Below are 18,052 nucleotides of genomic sequence, written 5' to 3' on the forward strand. Positions count from 1 at the left end.
CCCTCCATATCTGTTTTCATTTCTCTAGGTCTATCTAGTCCTTGTGTAAAGTTTGAGGAACACTGCTTAATGGGACACAATACCATTTGTCTTCCAGTGCCCATCCTATTTTCCAAACACATAGTGCCCATCTTTGGGGCAGGACCAGTGCTGAGATTAAACTTCACCAATGATCGTGTCAGGGCCTAAAAATGCAATCCCACCTACACAGTTCAGATGTTGTGGTAGAAGAGAATTTGTTTCTGCCTGCATGTCCTAGGAAGACACATGAATGAACAATTCCTAGTATGATTTTCCTTGCACCGTATCAAACTCATAGTGTTTTTTATTCCTCTCATTAAAACAATTGCACATTTCTGATAGACATTGCATAAAATAAAACTGAAAACACATTTTCCCTCCTCCAATACCAGTTTCTAAATCATGATATCCATTTCTGTCAAACAACTAAAGAAATCTTTCTCCATGAAACCAAGCACAATAAATTATCTTTCCCTCTATACTTGTTGAGCTACAATCAAAGCAACACATCCACTCAGAATTGGTTAAAAGAAGAATCAATTTGCTTAGTTTATACAGTAATAAATAAGGTGGGGGTCAAATGCATAGGTAGCTTGAGCTGGCAGCTAATGAAGAAACATGGAATTCATATATCCATTTATACTTTCTAAGACTCATTAAAGAATACACTTTTGGTTTTATGTTAGTAAAAAAAAAATAACCCTGTCTTTCAGATTGTAAGATTTTAGTGAATTATATTTTAAGAGTATCAAATATAGCAAAATATAAATTCCCTGAAGCTGTGATGAGCCAGGACTCTTGAAGGACTACCATCTCCCTTTGTCTGGTGTCCAGAGTCAAATTCAGTGCAATACATTGGGAAGAAAAGGTCAATTGACTATGACCATATAGGCAGGCCACTGGTCAAATAGACGAGACTTTAATAACATTATACAAAAGTATCAGCGCAAACTTGAGACAGTACAGAGTCTCCCTTTGGCTGTGAATATAGACAGGAACAGGTATTCAGCCCCTCTATCACTGAGTTGACTCCAGTGGTCCAACTGACATCTCACTGAAATTGCATATAGTATGATACAGGGGAAACTTGTACAATCTAGTCTTAAATTTGGCGATGATTTCTCATCTACTGCTTTGGGTTAAAGAGGAGTAAATATTTCTTTTGCTGTATCTTAACAGCCCACTCTTAGTTTTGAACAACAGAAACCAGTTGTCCAAATACATAAGAAAGCTCTTAATGCCATTTTCCTTTGGTTGGCTGATCTTTGGTTAGACATCAGGGCAAATGGAGAGATTAGACTTTGTCACACCTTGGCATTAGCAGCAGGCTCTACTCAGCTTATAGGACTTAAGGGAGACAGGGCCCAGAGTTACTGGGTAAGAGCTGGGTGAGGAAGGGACTCACGGAGTCAGTCAATTGCATATAAAATCAATATTTTACATATATACAGTAAAGTAGAGATATCCCCATATATGTACATATGATACAATATATTTATTTACAGTTAAGTATATGCTTCTTAGAAGCCTTTAAATAGCAAATTAGGCATCGCACAAGGCATAATCCATTTAATTTTAAGTAACATAGATATAGGTTCTGATTTTTTTAAAAAAAATATTATATTAGTAGGGATGTAGCCATCTCCAGGAGGGCTAGAAAAGTTCTCAGAAAATTCATGCATCGACGTTCTGACTTCTCAGTGTTTGCATTTCTAAGCACTAAACCACATTCATCTCCCTCTTGCTTTCTCATGGGCACACTCTCAGCTCTAAGTATTGGTTTCACTTCCTGTTCCCTGAGTTTGATGTCACAATGGAGCAAAACTCAGATTTTAGTCTCAGGACCCTCAGCAATGAGGGGTTGAAAAGAGTTTCTAATCTTGGCGACTTCGGCTGCACAAAGATGTCCAAAGCCTTTGCTGTACCATTCTGGGGAGTGACCTCTGTAGGGAAAGAAATCAAAAAGGAAATGAGAAAGTCATTTTCCAAATTACAGCAATTTGTCAGGGAGGACAGAGCTGTCCTTGGGCTCAGGTCACCAGAACACTTGCTAACCACTCAGGGCTGCTGCCTTGAGGAGCTGAGGGCTCCTTCTGTCCACAAGCAGGTATCTTGTAAATGCCTTGGCTGCCAAGCATTCACTCTGTGCTTTAAAATGATAGCACTCCTTGGGGGTAGAATGAGGTGATTTACTCTGAATCTAGAATTTGCTGAGAAAACTAAATTTTCATTGACCTATGCCTAAACACAAAACTTGTGTTAGGAACATGAATGCCCCCAAGGAGTTTGATAAGTTAATTTCTTCTCATAGATACAATTGGAGGGCACAGCAAATGGGAACAGGGAAAAAAGAAATGTAAGAGAAGGGAAATTAAGATTTACCAAGCATCTACTGTGTGCCTCTCTGTGTTCTATGCATTAAGTACAGAGATGTAAGTGAGGACTAAATAGAAAATAAAGAAACTCCCATAAGATCCAGCTATATATATCCTTTGGATATATATCCAAGGGAAATGAAATAGAGATGATGAATACTCTGCATTCCTGTGTGCACTACAGCTTTATTCACTATACCCAAGATATGGAATCAACCAAAGTGTCTTTTGGTAAATGAATGGATAAGGAAAATGGCTTATACATACACTGTACAAACACTGTGCCAGTGGCTTATATATACAATGGAATACCAGTTGGTCTTTGAAAAGAAGGAGATCCTGTCATTTATCACAACATGGATGAGCCTGGAGGATGTTAAGGTAAATGAATTAAGTCAGGTATAGAAGGACAAATAGTACATGCTCTCATTTATACGTGGAACCAAAGTATGGAACCGATGGGGTAGGGGTTGGGATTGAGAGTGATAACTAATGAGCTCAAGAGACTTATGTATAATGTGGAAACTATACTTTACTTCTTAATTTAAAAAATCTTACATTTATGGAGGACATTCAATACATTAATACAATGTGTAATCAAGTCACAATAAGTAGATTTCTTAATTTTTTTGTGTGTGCCCATCCTGGAGCTTGAACTAAGGGCCTAGGTACTGTTCTTGAACCTTTTTTTGGGGGGGGTGGTCTGGTCGTGGGGCCTGAACTCTGGGCCTGGGTGCTGTCCCTCAGCTCTTCAACTCAAGGCTAGCACTCTACCACTTGAGCCACAGTGCCACTTCCGATTTCTTTTTTGCTAATGTGGTGCTGAGGAATCGAACCCAGGGCCTCATGCATGCAAGGCAAGCACTTTACCACTGAGCCACCTTCCCAGCCCGCCTTTTTTTTTTTTTTTTAAATCAAGGCTAGTGCTCTACCACTTGAGCCACAGGTCCCCTTCCTGCATTTTGTTGGTTAATTGGAGGTAAGAGTCTCACAAACTTTCTTGCCTGAGTTGGCTTTGAACCTCGACCCTCAGATTTCAGCTTCTTGAGTAGCTAGGATTAAACGCATGAGCCACTGGTACCTGGCTTATCATTTTTATATGTTTGGAATTCTGTAAAATTTTGCAATATTTTTTAGGTTGTTAACTAATAGTTACCCTACTGTGCTAAGGAAGAACTAGAAGGGATTTAACTCTTCCACCTCATGTTTTGGTACCTTTATTATAAGATTTTATTCTCTCCTTTTTCCTCTTGCCTTTCCCAGGCTCTAATGGTCACAACTCCATTCCATTCTTCCACAAGATTGATTTAATGGTTTCCACAAATGGGTGAGAACATGGGTGGCTGTATTACAAGGGGTTGTGTTTGTCATCATTACCAAGAAAGAAGATCTTCAGTGTTCACTTAACAAAAACTGAGTATGTGAAGTAAGAGATATGCTAATAGCTTGATTTGGTGATCCCATCATGCATATGGTATAGCAAAATATCGCAATGTATTCTTCTATAAGTGCACATGAATTTTACTTGTCATTTAAAAACCAATAAACTAGAAAAAAAGAAAAAAGGGAGCAAAGGCTGCAGGAGAAATGTCAGACTTTAAGGCAATGGGAAAAGAGAGAGGAGGCACATGTAATGTTCTATGAAATCTTGTCCATGGCAGTGAGGAAAGCGGTAGAATGAAGTAAGAAACTGGGATGACAAGCAGGTGGTGGTCAATGGGCCTTGTGTGCTGAGTCTCCTGAGCCCCACAGGTCCTGTGTGGACTGCCACTTACTTCAGGTCAATCCTACAGATGTGGGTTAGTCGTGACTTGCCAGAACCACACGGCTCTATCAAGTACTGAGAATCCATCACCACTGCCCTCACGCCGCCCATGAGCTGGGCTTCTTCATGCTCTACAGAAAGGGACACCAGAGTGCACATTCCTTTGGGCAAGTCAGTCTTCCAGGTCCTGGAGGTGAAACAAGCCACGCATGAGAGTTAGGCTGAACCCAAGAGCTAAGGTTTATACCTAGATTTTCCTGCCAAAAATCTGGGCTGCAGTTCCGAATGCTAGCTGCTTGAATTAAGCTAATGGTTTCCATAAGTTGTGTGAAGTCTGGAGAGCGCAGTTCAAAGCATGGGTCTCAGCTTTAGGACTTAGAGGCTGGAAATGGTCTTTGCAAGCCTCAGATTGGCATTTGGACCACAAACCGAGGTCCCATCCTTATCTTCTGTAGAAGTGCCTGCTTGTTATAGAAGAAGTGAGCTTAGAGTTTTGAGAACAGGCTTCAGTCAATTCTATTTTTTGTATGTGTGCTAGCCCTGAGGCTTGGACTCAAGGCCTAGATGCTGTCGCTGAGCTTTTTTGCTCAAAGCTAATGCTCTACCACTTGACCCACAGCTCCAACTCCAGCATTTTTTAGTAGCTTATTGGAGGTAAGAGTCTCATAAACTTTTCTACCTGGGCTGGCTTTGAACGGTGATCCTCAGATCTCAGCCTCCTGAATATATCTACGTATGTGTGTGTGTGTATGTGTGTGTGTGTGTGTGAATTCTCCCTTGACCTGCTTGCTCAAGGCTGGCACTTTATTTATTTGTTTATTTTCCTGGTTCTAGAGTTTGAATTTAGGGCCTGGGCACTGTCCCTGAGCTTTTTTTGCTCAAGGCTTGTGCTCTACCACTTGAGCCACAGATGCAGTTCTGGCTTTTTGGTGGATAATTTGAGATAAAAGTCTCATAGACTTTCCTGACTGGGTTGGCTTTGAACTGTTATCCTTAGATTTGAGCCTCCTGAATAGCTAGGATTACAGAGGTGAACCACCTGCACTTGGCTTATACTCTACTTTTGAGCCAAATCTCCAGGCTACCTTTTTGGTTGATTATTTTGGAGATAGTATCTCACAGATTTTTCTGCTCATGCTGGTTTTGCATCACTATTGTCCCAATCTCACCCTCCTGTGTAGCTAGGATTACAGGCAGGAGTTGCTGGTATGTGGCTCTATTGACTTACTATTGACTTTAGCTCTCCAGTGAAATATAAACCCAGGCTGCAGGGCCTGCAGCAGGGCCTGTGGTAAAGCTGATACAATGATGTACTAACCAAGGACTACTGATAGATTGCAGCATGGATGGAAAGAGGGAGGTTCTATGTAAGGACTCCTCTCATCCTCCTCTCCAGGAAAGAAGAGGACCCACTATGGCCAGTTCCACCCCTCAGCTGCTTTCCAAAGCAAATCCTAGGTTTTTCTGCTTGTGAGAAGGAAGATATGAAAGTTAACTCCCCAAGATGATTCATGTCTTAATAACTGTGGTAATAGCCCACCCTTATAACACCAGGATCTCAAGGTCATGAGAACACACACATATACTTTGGGAACAATCGCCCTTAATGACAAGGTCCCAAGGAGAAATACCAAAGCCATAAAGAATGCAGGTGAAAAGTAACCTTTTGTTATAGTCAATACTAGTTTCATCAAGAAAACATTTTAAATACACATTTGAAGATTTCAGTAGTGATTCCTTTTACATTAGTGATCCATGAGAGCAGACTGGGTTTTGCTTACATTTTTAATAAAAAGGATGTATCGATCTAATTATATTTTATTCAGATTCTTCATATTCCCAAGCCCTGTACTTTCTAATGAAATACTGCATTTTGACTGAGTAAACTGCCTAATATTTACTGAACATTCCACTCCAAGCCTAGAGGGGAGGGCTGGAACTCAATCCAGAAGCAAATCAGAAGCAGTATTTCAGTGGCAGCCACAGGGGCCAGCAAACCTGCAATCTGATTGCATGTCCAGTGTCTTGGCACACTAGGACCTGACACACTAACACCTGTGCAGGTGTTTCCGTGCAGGTAATTATTTATGAACATGCAAAGTTAAGCACATAGGGTTTAAAGTCACACACACTCCTGTTTTAGTTATTCGCAATGTGAAAATTTGCTTTCCCTGGAGAGAAAGGCAAGAATCAGGAGAAAAGCCAGCCTGATTTGCTTTGCATAATTTGGCAGAAAGTGCCACTGAACAAGCAGCAGCTCTTCTGGAGCCTCTGTTTGGAGGAAATGAATGGTATTTATAGCCTAATAAAGTGTGTGCTCCACATGGAGAGGGGCCTTGCTGGAGAGCTGGAGCAGAGCTGTAAATTGGGTGAAGAAGCAGGAAGTCAGGCATAAATACAGCAAAGTCAGGGCGGCCTTAGCGCTCCCTATGGAGACTGGATTTAGGAGGGCAGGACTCTGAGAAGTGCTTAAATCTGCAGCCCCTATTTTGCTTTTAGAACAGGGCCTCATAAACCACGGAGTCAGGCTTACCTGAGAACCACGAAGTCTCTGGAAGGATGGGGGGCCATGCTGTTCAGCACGTACTGGTAAACTTCCGTCTGCCTGTCCAGAGTCTCTACCACCTTCCACTGCACAAAATCCTCATCCCACAGGTGACGCTCTCTCAGTACGCGATTCAGCACCACGGAGGGTGGTGCTTCCACCTCCACAGAGGCCTTCCACAGCTTCAGGGGGTTCCCGTCCCCCACCTTGGGAAAGACACCATTAAGAGCTGAAGAGGTCGTGGGGGTACATCGAACCTTAGCCTACTGTATCAAGTGTTCAAAAAAAAAATCCCTGGTTATAATAAAGTATAGGAGTGATTCTGTTACTTTTTTTCCTATTTATTTGTTGGTCATGGGGCTTGAACTCAGGCCTGAGCTATGTCCCTGAACTTTTCTTGCTCAAGGCTAGTGCTCTACCACTTTAAGCCACGGCTCCACATCCAGTTTTCTGGTGGTTCATTGGAGATAAGAATCTCATGGACTTCCCTTCTTGCAGTGGCTGGCTTTGAACTACAATCCTCAGATCTCAGCCTCCTGAGTACCTTGGATTACAGGCATAAGCGACCATCACCTGACTTTTATAATGTTTTAAATCTAATTTTATTATTATTATTATTATTAAGGTTATACTGTCATAAGTCAGGTAATGAGTACATTATTTTTTGGAGGGCAATGTTATCCCTTCCTTCACTGATACTGTACCATTTTAATCTTTATGCTTAAGAGTAATGATAATCAAAATTAACTACCACCAATATACACAGTGTGTGGTGTGTGCTGGGCACTAGATACAGTTCTCATCCATTTGATTGTTACACAGCCCTCCTCTGGCCACAGTACTCTAGAAAGTCCATTTTGGCAAGTGAGAAGAGGGAGATTCTGACTTGTCAATATTACCCAGCAAAGGGGTCTGGGCAGCATGAGGATCCAAAGTCCTTCTCTACAGTCTGGACCCTGTTTGTGTGCTGCTGGGCTGCTTAGCCTTCTAGACAGGGTCCCTGAATGAAGCAGGGGCCTAAGCAGCACGTGGAGGTACACCATAGACAACCCTGTGTGGCAGAAGCATAAGCCAGTCCTGCGGGGAGATGGAGGTTGTGTGAGATTACCTTTTTGAATGCAAGGTCTGTATTGTCTAGGCTGGAGCATGTGACCCATCCTTTGAACTTCTCCTTGGCTTCTTTCTGAAGGCCCTGGATGAGATTCTCCAGGTAAGTATGGAAAGTTGCCCCACTCTCCTCCAGCTGTGTCCCCAAGTCTTCCAGCGTTGGTGCATGAATCTCAGCCTCTTCATAGGAGCTACGAGACTGGGCCACCATCTCATGTGGAACCTGAGCCAAAAGAAGATTGAAAGAGCAATGCATGGAGCTAAAGAAATGCTAAGAAGCAAAGTCATTTCATCAACTACCACGGTTTGAGCAACAAGCCCAGGGCCACAGGGCTGGAGATGTTTTTCTAAGATCAGTGCCAAGGCTGGGAGGGGCCTTCCTAAAGTTAGGAAATATAACTTTGCTTCCAATGTTATATTTATTATTCAAAACATTGTAATGATTCTATAATCATTCTTTCCATTTTTCCTTTAATTCATTTTTATTCACTCTAACAGAATGTGGGCTCAGACAACTTTACTCTGTGTGAGAAAACTTAATACATATTACATTGTTAAGGAAAACATCAGCTGTGACTTAGGAAGAGGCAGACCTTTCTGGTACATTCTCTCACTGATGGGTGTCAATTTTACCACAGAAGCGTGTTAGATATTGCCTTCTTTTTTTATTTCTATGCTTTCATGTGTGTTTATTTCTATATGGTTTTGTTTCTATGCTAACCTTTAGCTGTATTGCTTAGGATTCTTTTGGCTAAAGTAGCTGCAAAACTTGAAGTAACTTTTTAAGTTTTATGACACTCCATATGCTTTTTAACATTCTAGGAATATGGAATTTTGTCAGAAAGTGAATCTTTTTACTATAGATCGTTTTCTTTGTTGTTGTTGCTATTTGGTTTGGTTTTTTTTTTTTTTTGTGACAATATTGGGTCTTGAATTCAGGGCCTTGTACCCTTGCTTGGCTTTTTCACTCAATGCTGGCATTCTATCCCTTGTGCCATGCCATCATTTCTAGGTTTTTGTTGATTAACTAGAGGAAGAGTTGCACAGATTTGTCTGGGCTGGCTTTGAGCCATGATTCTAAGATCTCAGCCTCCTGTGGAGCTAGGATTATGGGAGTGATCCATCAGCACCCAGCAGTCTCTTAATTCTTTACATATCTGTGGCTATCAGGTGCTGTCACTGATGCTCAGTAACCAATATTACTCTTTTTCCTGTCTGTCTTTCTCTCTCTTACACACACACACACACACATACCCCCCACAAATGTGAAGCCTAGTAAGATCCTGTGGTAAACTCAAATATAACTGGCCCTCTGGCCTTGAGCCAGACAAAGGAAGGCAATGAACCATTTGAGGGAAAACCATCATCACAGTGACCTCAAGTATCTTTAGCTATCAAGGCCTCAATTTCTTGGAGGCAAGGATCAACGTCAGAAGGTGTACTATTGTCACCGAAAAATCAGGAGCAAACAGATACAAACTATAAAAACAATGCCCATCTTACCCTAATTCCGAGACCTAAAAGGTGAGCAGAGCCTTTTTTCACTCACCTCAAAAAGTCTGTTGCATTCGGTGATCATGTGGGCGAGCCCCTGAGCTGCGGCCAGGTTCTCGCTGAGGTCCTTTTGATCTGGCTTTCCAGTGGCATATTTCTTCTGGTTGACTCTGTAATTGCATGAGAGTGTACTGAGCAGATCCCGAACCAAAGTGTTTTCCATTCCCCAGCTCATATCCCTTTTGTATGCTATTCATCCCCAGATGAACAGCATACCCAAACCCCAGACTTTTTCTCCTTTCCAAATGAAAACAATGACCACATGTCTCAGATATTCCAAGGCAGACAGTCTGACAGTCCACAGCCAAAAGCCTTGGAAAAATACAAGGGCAAAAAGAACTGTGGGAAGAGAAATTAATCTATGTTTTTCCCTAAAGTTTGAAACCACCTTGGTTTTTAAATACAGGCTTTTAAAACCAAGGATTGCAAAATACTACTTTATGTACTTTTCTTTTTCCTCTTCTTCTCCTTTCTCCTCCTCCTCTTCCCTCCTCCTCCTCCTCCTTTTTCTTCCTATTCCTATCAACAAAACAAAGCACCCCTTCTTCTGCACCCCTTACTCCCCCGGCCAAAATTTCTGGATCATAACTGACATCCTTCAATGCTACCTTATGATTCTATGAATTCTATGAATCCGAGGCCTATGAATAAAATTTCCTTCGAACACATCCTGATATAAAAATAGGTGCTTAGGAAACCCTCCAGTCGAAATCCAGCACATGAACAGCTCTGTTTCTTCTTTTCTTTAATGGATTAAGGAGAGGAGACTACCAATACTGAGATATTGGGGAGGCTATCAATACTGAGGAAAACTTACCTTGGAGAACTTTCTTTTTTCAATAAGTTAAGATGGAAGAGGGAGGGGGCCAGGCACACAGCCAGATTCATGGGCGTCATCTGATTCTCTTCCACCAAGTTCACGACATCGTTCAGGAAACACAAGAGTGTCTGCAGGGCCTCCCTGTTCTCATCGGCCAGCAGCAGGATGGCGGCCTGCACAGCTTGCAGCCACTGCTCTTTGGGGACATCTGAGGAAAAGCAGTCACCAGCTCATTAGAAGCACATTGCAGAGCCAGTGAGAGAGAACAGGAGTGATCAAAAGCTCTACTTCCTGGACAGAGATGTTCAGAGACATCAACTGAAGTATCTGATGGCATGAAGAAACAACTGCTTAGGCCTCACAGCTACCTGAGAGGCAGAAGTGGAGCTTGAATCCCATCTCTCAAACCCTAGAACCTTCAGTCTGTGTGAGTGCCACGGTTATACTAAGAAAGTAAGACCACCCTTCTGGCTCCACATACTCTGAGCAATCAGATCGCTCCTGTGTTGCTGTTTCCTCTCTTCTGGTGGGAGCCAGGGATGGCTTCTCTCTTGTTATCTCCTTAAGACAGCTCCAGAAGTACCTCTTAGGACTGCTTCCCCCCCCCCCCGCCCCCATTGTTGTGTGGGACATGATAAAGCCATCGGGAAAGTGGAGCAGCCAGTCCATAGTGCCAACACAACACAATTAACTGTGAGTAGTAAATGGTGGGCTTGTCTGGATGCCCTAGCTATTCTTAAAGGACCAGTGCCTTGGTGGTCAAGCCTTGTTCTTCAGGTCATCAAGGCTTGGTTCAGACTTTGCATGAAGGCTCAATGGCGTATAATCCTGGGATCATGGAAATTAAGGTTATCTGGGGGGAAAAGAGGAACCCAGAGATATGGAGAAAGGGTCCTGCACAGTCCTATTCTCCTTGAGGGTGGTAGTGATAAGAACTGGTTATACAAGCTTAAGAGGGAAATGGCCCAACAATAAGAAGTTAACTAAATAGAAAAATCACAGCAAGTGGGCATGAGGTGCTGAATTTTGCTGGCTGGGTTAGTTTAATGATCATTTAAGTTTGGTTCAATCATGCAGTTTAAGAGTAAATACTGTACTCTTTGAAGCCAGGTGCAAATGGCTAACATCTGTTATTCTAGTTACTCAGGAAGCTGAGATTCAGAGGATTGTGGTTCTAGGGTAACCTGGGCAGAAAAGTCCATGAGGTTTTTTATCTCCAAAATAACTAGCAAAACTCAGGGATGAAGATGTGGCTCAAGTGGTAGAGCAACAGCAGAGCAAGCAAATGTGAGACTCTGGGTTCAAACTCCAGTCACAGCAAAAAAATCCCCCGCAAACAAAAACAAAAAAGAGACATGATCTGTACTGTTCAGGAAGTGCCACAATGTGCTTGAAGTATGGGAAGACATGTTAGACCTTCCAATTGTTTTTAATGTTTTCTCTCATCCCTGAAAAATTCTGATTGGATATAGTTAATGGTGTATAGCATAATCTATTGCAATGTACTCAAAGAATTAAAATAAATAATAAAATAAAATAAATAATAAATAAAATATTTATAGTAGGTGAACCAGAACCTCAGTCAATATGCCATAGGCCTCCATTCTTGCTTACCCCAAATTACCCTTTCACCATTTCCAGATTCATGGATCAAAATAGCAGTTCTGAGTCACTTCCGCCCTTGTGGCAGGTACAAGCTGGGCTACCTACTCCATGTCCCTTCTTCCCCACTCTGTCACTAAGTAAACATGTATTTGGTTCAAGAGTAGGCTGTAATGTACTCAGGAAAATGAGCCCCTCCCTTCAATCCAGAGATGAATCATGTTGGCTTAAAAGAAACATCTGAACAGAGGAGCAAGCGAGTTGTTCAGAGTGTGAATGGAATCTCTTTCCTCTTTCCATTGATTGGTTTAGGGGAGAAGATAAGATCCTTTTGGGCTGATAGGACTGAGAGAATATCTTGGAGCTCCTTTTAAGACTTACCTTCCTGCTAAAATAGGACATACACCCAAGAAGAAGCCCTTTGAATGTGATTTGGTGAAGACAAGATAATTATACATTGTGGCAATCATGTTGTGACTTCAGGGGGAAAGTCAAGAGAACCTGACTTTACCCTGGCATAACTGAGCTGCAGAATTACCCAACACTGGAATAGCTTAATTCCAGATCTCTTGTCATGTGAGATAGTTAACTGTCTTTATTTGTTTAAATAATTCTTTGGAGAATGTTTGGTTGTATCTTAACTGCTTGGCAGCTCAAATCCCTTACTCTAATTTGCAAAGCTCCTTTTTGTATGGCCCTTGTATGGCACATTGTTTGGTGTCATGTTGTACATTTGTCACCTTTGCAGGACAGTTCCTCCGACACATATGTGCATGCAATTTGCTTCACCCAAAATATGTTCCTTATGCAACTTAGCTACAGCTGGCACTTTCTCCACATTCTCTTTGCCCATCTTCAGCCCCACTGGGCATGTCTTTGTAACCTTTTAATGGACTTCCTCCCATCATGCATTGCAATTGTTTTTCCAGGCATTGTTTCCCTCATTTGTATGATCTTGGCGAGCACAGAGTGTGTCTCACACTTCCACATGCTCTGCAATACTCAGCACAGCACCCTGTACTGAGCCCCATCCTGTAAATGTTTGCTTAGCTAAAAGAAAGCCCTGCTTTGATCTGGCTTCTTGGTTTTAAGTCTCAGAAAGCACCAAAGACACTTATCTTGTGGGTATAATCTATCTTTAGCCTTAGACTAGTGTCAGCTTCAATCCAAGAATTGATTATATGTAAAGACTTGTATGTGGTATTGCTAAACCATAAGGGAAGGTTAATTGAAAAAAAAAGGGGAGCTTCACTGCTCATAGCAATGCCATTATGAATACTTTGCATTTGGGCTTTAGCAGTGAAGATCATTAATTCAAGTTAGCCTATTCACTTTGACAAAATAATGTTTATTTAATGGGTGACCACTCTATTCTGTTGTTTTTTTACTCTATCCATTTTTTTAATTGTGAAAATACCGTACAGAGGGGTTACAATTACATGAGCAAGGTAGTGAGTACATTTCTTATCAAGCATTGTTGCCTCCTCCTTTGTTTCCCTTTCCCATCCCTTCTCATGCCCTGTGCCAAAGTTGTAAAGTTCATTTTCCGACATAATGTTTTATATATCTCATTGTTGCAATGGGTTCTATTTTGTTTTTGCAAGTGGTATTTGTTAAAAAATCACTTTTGAATTTGTAATCCTATACATTCTTTAACATATTTAAGACAGAAATCCCTACAGCAAGGATCTTCAAATTTGATCAAGCCTACGTATTGGCCCATTTTTGGCACATTTTTACTGTAAAATCAAAGTCCACCAGTCAAATGTTTTTCTAAAGAATTGAGAATCCAGTTATGAAAACAATTAAAAACTCCTAATGTTATCATGTCTGGAAAGATTCACATACTTATTTCTAACATCCCTCATTACAGCTGTCTTTAGCAGGATAGGATTTTAAATTAGTAATTGTTGTTTTCTGTGATTATTATAATTATAGTGGCTTTGCTTGGAACTATTGATTTAGAAAATCAGTTAAAAGCTGAGCACCACTGGCTCATGCCTGTAATGCTAGCTACTTAGGTGGCTGAGATCTGAGGAACACAGTTCGAAGCCAGCCCAGACAGGTAAGTCTGTGAGACACTTACCTTCAGTTAACCATCAAAAATCTGGAAATAGAATGGAGGCTTCAGTGGTAGAGTACTAGCCTTGAACTCAGTGACAGTGCCCAGGCCCTGAATTGAAGTACTGACACATATAAAAATATCAATTCAATATGCTCAAGTAAAAACAAAAATTACTTGTGCTAATCTGAAGTATTGATTCGGTTTGCTTCCTTTGCACCAATTAAAGTATATTTGCCTTTATGTTTCCAGTCATTTTACTAGTCTCAGCAAAACATTGATATTCTTCCTTTTCCTTTTCCTTCCTTCCTTCCTTCCTTCCTTCTTTCCTCTCCTCTCCTCTCCTCTCCTCCTCTCCTCTTCTCTTCTCTCCTTCTCTTTCTTGCTTTTTTTTTGCCAGTTGTGGGGCTTGAACTTAGGGTATGGGTTGGGTCCCTGAGCTTCTTTTCTCAAGGCAAACTCTACGACTTTGAGCCATAATGCTATTTCTGGTTAAATGGGAATAAGACTCACATGGACTTTCCTGCCCAGGCTAGCATCAGACTGAGATTCTCAGATCTCAGCCTTCTGAGTAGCTAGTATTATAGCTGTGGGCCACCAGCCCCAGCTACTTTTCTTTCTTCTTTTTCTTTTCTTTCATGATGCTAGGAAATGAACTCATGGCCTCACACATACAAGGCTAGCATCTACCACTGAACTGGTCCCAAATGCTTACTTTTTAAGTTACTTTGAGGTCTCACACAAAACACTGTTAGGAAGGAATTCTTTGATGTCAAAAAGACATATTCAATTGCTAAAATTTACTGTGATCTCCATAGCAAACTGTGAAAAAGGCTACTTCTGAAGAGAACAGAATGATCACATTTATGAACTTCTTTATAGATTCCTGTATTACTTGTACAATTAAAACTCTACCTACAGGGATGTTTCTAGGGCTTGGATGAGAAGACGGGTGTTACTCCTACTTACACTGGTAGATGTGAAGGAAGGTCTCACTGAGCTTGTTGGTGAAGAGAGGCTCGGGGAGATCCCGGAAGAACTGCTTCACCATATCTGCTACATCATAAGCAGACTGGTCCTCATAGTTGACATTCTCAGGAAAATTCTCATTCATTTGACGGAGGGCATGTATTCGAGACTTTACTCCAGACTTTCGAAAAAGACCTACCTGCAATAAGACACAGACACAGCATGTGTTAGCTAGATCACCTCTCTCCTGATACTTTCTCCTTTAAGTTTGGCACCTTGGGTGTGATGAGAAAGCCTGGGGCCATGGCTCAGTGAACTAGGATTATATCTAACTTGCAAATCCTGAATTACTAGAGTAGCTACTTTAGGCAGAAGACAAACACTAACTTTCTCTCCGGTAAGATGTAGATAATAATAATATTACACCATGTAGGGCTGTAGTGGAGATTAAATGAGAAAGCATTCATGGACGTGTACTATGACTTGCAAAATCTCATCACACTGCCAATCTATTATTTTATTTATTCAACAAGTAGTGATTAAGTACCCACTATATACAATGCATTCTTATAAACTAAGAGTCCTTAGTGAGCAACATAGACAAAATTCCCTGCTCTTTGTTTATTATTTTCCTGGGTACTTTTAAGCAAGTTGACCAATAGGTAGTTTGGTGAAAGTTATTTGAGGATGGAAAGATCCCAGATAAGCAACTAACCATAACTTACTGCCTCTTTGAGTAAGAAGTCTATACAATATGTGTCCATGAAACAAAACATTATTATAAGCACATATTTTGATTTGTGTGTGTGTGTGTGTGTGTGTGTGTGCATGGATTTAAACTTGAGGACTGGGTACTGGCTTTTAGATTTTTCACTCAAGACTGGTACTTCTTTTTCTTTTTTTTCTTCTTTTTTTTTTTTGCATTGTGAAAATACCATACAGAGGGGTTACAGTTACATGGGTAAAGTAATAAATACATTTCGTATCAAGCATTGTTGCCTCCTCTTTTGTTTCCCCTTCCCATCCGTTGTATATCTCATTGTTGCAATGGGTCCACCTGTATTCCTATTTAAATGATTTGTTTTCTCCCTTCCCCTCCACAATTTATACCAAAATCAAATACAATGAAAGCAGGGGTTATACCGTGGGGGAGGGACATACAAAGCAACAAAGAAATCATCTTATAAATATGTTAGAAACAATCGCAAGAAATAAAAAAAAACATTTGAATCCTTATCTTGGGTATCATTTCATTTAACATCAACTTATCTGACCTTTTTGTTTGTCTCAGACATATACCAGTTATTGCATATAAGGGAAACTATGGGACCTATGTTTCTTTGGGCCTGGCTTATTTCACCTCTTTCTTTTTTGTTGGGTAAATGGAGAGGAAGAGTTTCATAGACTTTCCTGCTCAGGCTGGCTTCAAACTGTGATCCTCAGGTCTCAGCCTCCTGAGTAGCTAGGATTAGAGGCGAGTCAATGGTGGCCCACTTGATTTAAGTTGCTTGCTTTTTATTCTCTGAAATCCTAGGCCCTAGTGTTATGCTTCTCGTATTAAGTCCAGCATGTACTACTCCACCAGGTTAGACTATGTATTTTCTAGTGAGAATGATACGTAGGTGGCTTTTTTTTTTTTTAAAAAAAAGACATTACTATATCACTTCCTTGTCTTTTTAGGATTCAAATGTACAGTTTAACTACTATCAAGACAAGAGCTGCATTACTTTCTTTTGATTCATAGGACTTAAACTCTTTCCTTTGAACCAACACAGATCTATAAGACACCAAAAAGATAAGAGGAATGAGTAAAGTAAGCAGAGCTTCATTGAAAGAATGAAGATCTTAGGTAGGTGCCGGTGGCTCATGCTTGTAATCTAGCTACTCAAGATGCTGAGATTTGAGGACTGTGGTTCATAGCGAGCTGGGGCAAGAAAGTCTGTGAGAATCTTGTCTCCAATTAACTACTGAAGAGCTGCAAGTAGAGCTGTGGCTCAAGTGGTAGAACACTAGTTTTTTTGGAAAAGCTAAGGGACAATGCCTAGGCCCCAAGTTCAAGCCCCAGTACTGCCCTCCTCCCCTCAAATACAGTGAAGATCTTTCCAGGGTTTGGGTAGGTTAAGCTCAGACCCTCAAGTAGTCTTCCCCACCCTCAACTTGCTTATATCAAAAGAACTGGGTTGTCCTGGGAGTTTTGGCTTAGATTAAATGTCTGCCATTTTAAAACAGCTGTAGTATTCCAAGTTGCTTATATGTCAGTCTTTCAACCCTCAGTATTCCTCTCTTCTCACTCGGCATGGGCTTGCTGTTTGGCCTATAAGTAGACAGTGTTACCAGAGTCACCAGCGTTCTTCCTATGCAGGAAGAAATAACATGAGCAAAGCTGTCTCACCATTCCTTCTGTGTGCCAAGTTCACATTTTGGGCCTTGGTCGGAGTCCAGTGTCTGAGGAAGGCTTTTCTTGATTGTTGCTATAAATGAGAACAGCCCTAATTCTTTTAAATCGCAGTGACAGCAAGGGAAGAATTCCAAGCCATAGAGACTACTCTTCTTCTTTTTTAAAATCTTGGTTGCATTGGCTCACAGGGGAAATCATACACTGCTACTTTTTGTGGCCAATACTTAGCAATACTCCTTTGCATTTCAAGGCTTATCATCCTAATTCCACAGATTAGGGTAGTCAGGCAAATTGTCACTTAAAATGTTAATTACTTTCTTTTTTTAATTCTTAAAGTTTGGGAAGTCTAGAAAAATGTTAAAACTTTGCCACAGTTAGATGATTCCTTATGAAGAATTATAGAACATTTATCTTCTTTTGTATGTTAACTACTTGAAATTGTATCCAAGTGCATGGGAAGAAAGCACATGTTGTCAGAAGAAAGATTCAAGATGTCTAATGGGTGATTATTGAAGTGAGAGACGTCTTTGATTTGTTTACATTCTTGGATTTATTTCTTTATTTATTTAAATTCTGGAAGGAGGCCCAGAACTGTGTACACCACAGAGATGTTCTGTGGACAAGTTCTCAGGATTTTGACGCCCCCAAAGGTGAATTCTGAAGTGTGACTCACAAATATTTACCTTAATATGAGTTAGTATTATTCCATTTGAGAATTCTTATTTTTTTTTTAGACAGCAGAGAAGTATTACTCTGTGTCTATAGGCAATAGATCCAATATGTCTGGCCATTTCTGTATCTGAGGCCATTTTGATGGTTGTGTACACCTACATC

The 18,052-nt window shown here is 40.9% G+C and overlaps 1 protein-coding gene across 4 annotated transcripts in view; it reads right to left on the reverse strand.

The window, feature by feature from the left end:
* Positions 1-291: 291 nt before the first annotated feature.
* The window catches only part of Stard13 (StAR related lipid transfer domain containing 13), a 244,680-nt gene continuing 226,919 nt past the window's right edge, over positions 292-18,052 (reverse strand). For all 4 annotated transcript variants that reach the window (XM_042685628.1, XM_042685626.1, XM_042685630.1 and 1 more), the window contains 7 exons: positions 14,821-15,019; positions 10,185-10,395; positions 9,363-9,477; positions 7,815-8,036; positions 6,695-6,912; positions 4,172-4,348; positions 292-1,964 (listed from right to left, as the gene is read on the reverse strand). In XM_042685628.1, coding sequence (XP_042541562.1) covers positions 1,847-1,964; positions 4,172-4,348; positions 6,695-6,912; positions 7,815-8,036; positions 9,363-9,477; positions 10,185-10,395; positions 14,821-15,019 — 1,260 coding nt within the window. In that variant the 3' untranslated portion in view covers positions 292-1,846. The remainder of the gene's footprint in view (positions 1,965-4,171; positions 4,349-6,694; positions 6,913-7,814; positions 8,037-9,362; positions 9,478-10,184; positions 10,396-14,820; positions 15,020-18,052) is intronic.

The sequence above is a fragment of the Dipodomys spectabilis genome, unplaced genomic scaffold, assembly GCF_019054845.1.
Source record: "Dipodomys spectabilis isolate Male_0828 unplaced genomic scaffold, ASM1905484v1 ptg000095l, whole genome shotgun sequence".
NCBI lineage: Eukaryota > Metazoa > Chordata > Mammalia > Rodentia > Heteromyidae > Dipodomys > Dipodomys spectabilis.